Source organism: Juglans regia, chromosome 6 (assembly GCF_001411555.2).
Source record: "Juglans regia cultivar Chandler chromosome 6, Walnut 2.0, whole genome shotgun sequence".
NCBI classification, from domain to species: domain Eukaryota; kingdom Viridiplantae; phylum Streptophyta; class Magnoliopsida; order Fagales; family Juglandaceae; genus Juglans; species Juglans regia.
Genome location: NC_049906.1, coordinates 22,765,353 through 22,770,755, shown reverse-complemented (window position 1 = coordinate 22,770,755; position 5,403 = coordinate 22,765,353). Strand labels below are relative to the sequence as shown.

At 42.5% G+C, this 5,403-nt stretch overlaps 1 protein-coding gene across 1 annotated transcript; it reads right to left on the bottom strand.

The window, feature by feature from the left end:
• Positions 1 to 2,849: 2,849 nt before the first annotated feature.
• Positions 2,850 to 5,100, bottom strand: LOC108998318 (TMV resistance protein N-like). Its single transcript, XM_018974839.2, has 2 exons — positions 4,580 to 5,100; positions 2,850 to 3,081 (listed from the first exon to the last, which is right to left on the bottom strand). Exons 1-2 carry the CDS (start codon positions 5,098 to 5,100, stop codon positions 2,850 to 2,852), a joined length of 753 nt encoding a protein of 250 aa, XP_018830384.2.
• Positions 5,101 to 5,403: the final 303 nt, after the last annotated feature.

Sequence of the window (5,403 nt, the reverse complement as noted above, 5' to 3'; positions counted from 1 at the left end):
GTCTCTATCGGAGCCAATGAATCTTGCGAAGATCGAGATGCAGCTGGCCAAACCACCACAGCCATCGCAGCCCAACGATACACGCCCACCACCATTCAGCAAGTTCCAAAAAGGGGAGAGTAGCACTCAACACGCCAAAGCTCCGATTAACAACCCCTACACAAGGCCTATGACAGGAAAATGCTTCCGGTGCAATCAACCTGGACATCGATCTAATGAATGTCCCACACGCCGTTCAGTTCACTTAATCGAAGAAGGCGATGAAGAACCGAAAGGGGGGGATAGTAGCGATGATGATGTCGACGAAGAATTGGTTGAAGGCAATGAAGGAGAACCGATAAGCTGTGTCATTCAACGGGTCCTGCTGTCACCAAAGGTAGAAGAGAAAAACCAAAGGCACTCTATCTTTAAGACGCGTTGCATTGTCAAAAACAAAGTGTGCAATGTAATTATAGATAGTGGGAGTTGCGGAAATATAGTGTCCATGGCTTTTGTGAAGGCGCTCGAATTGAAGACTGACAAACACCCACGACCGTATAAGATTAGCTGGATTAGAAAAGGGGCCGAAACCAGTGTTAACAGTGTTTGTCGTGTCTTATTTTCCATCGGGAAGCACTACCAAGATGAGGTCGAGTGCGATGTTGTGGACATGGATGCCTGCCACATCCTGTTGGGCCGGCCATGGCAGTTTGACGTAGATGCCACCTACAGGGGATGTGATAACATATATTCTTTTTGGTGGAATGATAGGAAAATTGTACTAATGCCTGCTGGAGATAGAATTTCTAAATCACACTAGGCTGAAGAAAAAAACACCTTCCTCACCCTCAGTGGAGCTCGGTTCTTAGAGGAAGCCAAAGATACTGGAGAAATATGGACCTTGATAGTAAAAAGGAAAAGAACCGGATGTAGACCTCGCAGTACCCCCTCAAGTCCAATATATTTTGACAGAATTCGCAGACATCACTCCCCAAGACTTGCCGGATGAACTACCTCCTATGCGAGACGTCCAACACCATATTGATTTAATTCCTGGAGCCAGCCTACCCAACCTGCCACATTACCGGATGAGCCCAGTAGAACATGGGATTTTACAAGGCCAAGTAGAGTCCCTCTTACGCAAAGGATTGATCCGAGAAAGCATGAGTCCCTGCGTGGTACCTGCATTAATCACACCAAAAAAAGATGGAAGCTGGCGGATGTGCGTAGACAGTCGCGCCATCAACAAGATAACGGTAAAATACCGTTTCCCCATTCCTCGACTAAATGACTTGTTAGACATGCTTGCAGGGTCTAAAATTTTTTCAAAGGTTGATTTGCGGAGCGGGTACCACCAAATACGAATTTGGCCTGGCGATGAATGGAAGACGGCTTTCAAAACCAAAGAAGGCCTATATGAGTGGCTAGTGATGCCGTTTGGTCTCTCTAACGTGCCAAGCACTTTTATGCGCATCATGCACCAAGTCCTCAAGCCGTTCATCGGAAAAACCGTTGTGGTCTATTTTGACGATATTCTCATTTACAGCCCCAGTGAGAGTGATCATTTGGGCCATCTCAGAGAAGTTTTATCCGCCCTCTCCCAACATAAGTTGCTCGTCAACCTGAAGAAGTGTCACTTTTTGAGTAGCAGTTTATTATTTCTCGGGTTCATGGTGAGTGCCGACGGGATACACATGGATGGAGAAAAGGTGCGTGCGATCCGTGAGTGGCCAACCCCGACCACTGTCACTCAAGTCCGCAGCTTCCACGGCTTGGCTACTTTCTACCACAGATTTATAAGGAATTTTAGTTCCTTGGCAGTCCCAATTACAGAGTGCATGAAGAAGGGACGTTTTGATTGGGGTCAGGAACAGGAGGAAAGTTTCAACACTCTTAAAGAAAAATTGTCAACAGCTCCTGTGTTAGCCCTCCCCTGCTTCGACAAGCTTTTTGAAGTTGAGTGTGATGCATCTATTGTTGGCATAGGCGCTGTCCTAGTCCAAGAGGGTCGACCAGTGGAATTTTTCAGTGAAAAACTAAATGAAGCACGACGCAAATGGACCATGTACGAGCTAGAGTTCTATTCAGTCATAAGGGCTTTGAAGCACTGGGAACACTATCTCATTCAACGTGAGTTCATCCTTTACAGCGACCATCATGCTCTAAAATTTATCAATACCCAGAATAGCTTGAACCGAATGCACGCAAGGTGGATTGGTTTTATGCAGAAATTCACTATGGTGCTCAAGCACAAGTCGGGACAACAGAACCGAGTAGCCGACACTCTCAGTCGACGTGCATCCGCGCTCACCATTATGAGGATTGAGATCATGGGTTTTGAATAGCTCAAAGATTTATATGCCGATGATGAAGACTTTGCTGAACTCTGGAAGTAGTGCAATTCAGGACAGCCCAAGTCAGATTTTCATGTACAAGACGGCTATCTCTTTCAGGGAAATCAACTTTGCATCCCTCGCACATCACTAAGGGAACATGTCCTACGTGAGCTGCATGGGGGTGGGCTGGGAGGACATGTAGGCCGAGACAAGACCATCTCCTTAGTGTCCGAGAGGTATTTTTGGCCCCAGCTACGAAGGGATGTGGGAAGCTTCGTTCAGAGATGTCCTGTTTGCCAAGTGAAGAAAGGCCAATCTCAAAATACAGGGTTGTACACGCCCCTACCAGTTCCTCAAAACATTTGGGAGGATTTGAGTATGGATTTTGTACTGGGGTTGCCGCGAACTCAACGAGGAACTGATTCCATCTTTGTGGTAGTGGACCGATTTTCCAAGATGGCACACTTTATTCCTTGCCGAAAGACATCGGATGCATGTAGCGTTGCACACCTGTTCTTCAAAGAGGTGGTTCGTCTACACGGCGTCCCAAAAACCATCACCTCTGACAGGGACACCAAATTCCTTAGCCACTTTTGGATCACATTGTGGAGGAAGTTCGGAACCTCGCTTAAATATAGCAGCACTTGTCACCCACAAACGGACGGCCAAACTGAAGTGGCCAACAGGACGCTTGGCAATATGTTGTGTTGCATGTCTGGAGACAAACCGAAGCAGTGGGACGTGAGCCTTTCTTAGGTGGAATTCGCTTTCAACAGCATGAAGAACAGGTCAACTGGAAAGAGCCCGTTTGAAATAGTTTATACGACTCCCCCACGATATGCTCTTGATCTGGTTTCCCTCCCAAAGGCCCCAGGAGTCAGTGTCGCAGCTGAGAATTTGGCAGAGAAAATTCAAGAGGTCCACAATAATTTAGAGAAAGCTAACATGAATTACAAGAGAGCAACGGATAAGCACTGGCGAGCCAAAATATTTGAACAAGGAGACTTAGTGATGATCCACCTGCGTAAAAACCGTTTTCCAGCGGGCACCTATGGCAAACTTCAAGATAAGAAGTATGGTCCTTGTCGCATCTTAAAAAAAATTAATGATAATGCGTACGTCGTCGAGCTCCCAGAAAATATGTCAATCTCCCCTACCTTCAACGTGGCTGATTTGTTTGAATATCATCCCCCCCAATGAATAACTCAATGAGGACTCCAACTCCAAGACGAGTTTTTTCTAAGTGGCGAGGAACTGATGCAGGACATGGACACGGGAGGCAACAACATGGCAACTGAAGGCTCCAACTCCTGACCAACCAATTACCCGAAGACGTAGCAGACTCTCATGCATCTCGTGCATCGCGTGCATCTCATGCATTACGCCTCAAATCACGACGTCAACGATCTTTCCTATTTCGGATTGATATGATTTCCATCCATTTATGCTAGTTTATTTGTTTCTGCAAGTTACCATTTATGCTATTTTATTTGTTTCCTTCTGCAAGTTATTTCCTTACAAATTGTCCATTCTCCTTTCATGAGTTTTATATATTCGGCTATCAATGTAATGAGAGGACGATGTCATTTTTTTCTGAAGAATAACGTTACAAAGTATTATTTTCCCGCAATTCTCATCTGTTTGGAGGACACAGTTCATCCATTTACTCTGTTCTGCAAACTTTTACTCTGTTCTTTGATTTTCCCGTCTTCCGCTATGCCAGGTTACTACTATTTTGTCAAAGTCCAAAGATGAGTCTGCTATGGCTTTGGTGACTCAGGATACACTTGTATTCCTCCATCAGTATGCATTATGGTCTGTTAAGCATGTTAGGCGAGAAGCCAACAAAGTGGCTCATGTTTTAGCCAAAAAGGCTCTATTGTCTTCTTATACTATTGTAGACATTGAGGAAATTCCCTCTTTTATTTCTGTTCTAATTATTAATGAATAAATTGAGCTTCAAGCACCTTTTTTTTTTTAAAAAAAAACACAGCCCAATAAAAATAGGATATTGATAAGATTATCACTCTCCTATTACTCATTTACTACTCTTTTTGTTTCTTATTTTATTTTTATTTTTTATTTTATTTAATGGTTAAGGAAGTAATTATTAGTAAAATTATATATTTTTTTAATTTTTTCTTAATGATTAAGGATGCTAAAAATATACTTAAAAGAAAATGATAAAATAAATAAAAAAATTTCAAATAAACTATGAGTAGTAAATGGGTACGTAGTAACTCTATCACTACCCATAAAAATACCTTTCCCCTAATACGAATCCGGACAAATTGGCTACTTTTTCTAAAGCTGCCTTCCACTCTATAAGCTTTACTTTATCAGCCTTGAACTTATATTCAACTCTAGTGAATGCTTCTCCAAAACTTCTTTTTTGATGTCGTACATCTGATGGATCTACATCATAAAACAGGGGTAAAACAATTTGTTTCACCGTTTCCTTACCCTCAATGATCTTCAATAGCTCATCTAAACACCATCTGGAATCAGAATAGTTCTTAGAGAAAACAACGATAGAAATCATTGATCCATCAATTGCTTTGAGAAGTTCTGGCGAAATCTCCTCTCCTTTTTTGAGATTGTTATCTATGTAAGTGTTGATTCCCCTTTTATGCAAAGCAGCGTATAGATGAGAAATAAATTTTTGGCGAACATCATCACCTCTAAAACTCAAGAATACATCATGAGTCCATGGATGGATGGAAGAAGAAGAAGAGGACCAGAGCGAGAAAGAAGATCCAGCTTGTAAGGCCTTGGAAGAACTCATCTTCTTTGTATGGGTGATTAATGTTGACGAGAGAGGTGCAATTATATAGAGATCAAGTGGATCAAGGAAAGGAGAGAACTGGGGATGTAATTCCTTTTGAGTTAAAGAAGAATCTGAAGTCTAGAAATTGATAGTAATATTGGCTGTTCGGAAACCGCGTATGTGGATCCGAGAATAATATAAGATGTTTGATTAAAAATAACATATAAACATATATAGGACACACCGATGCACATGACGATGTCTGATATTCTTCGTCTCAATTTAATTCCCCCATACATAAATATCTCAGAAGTGGTTCAA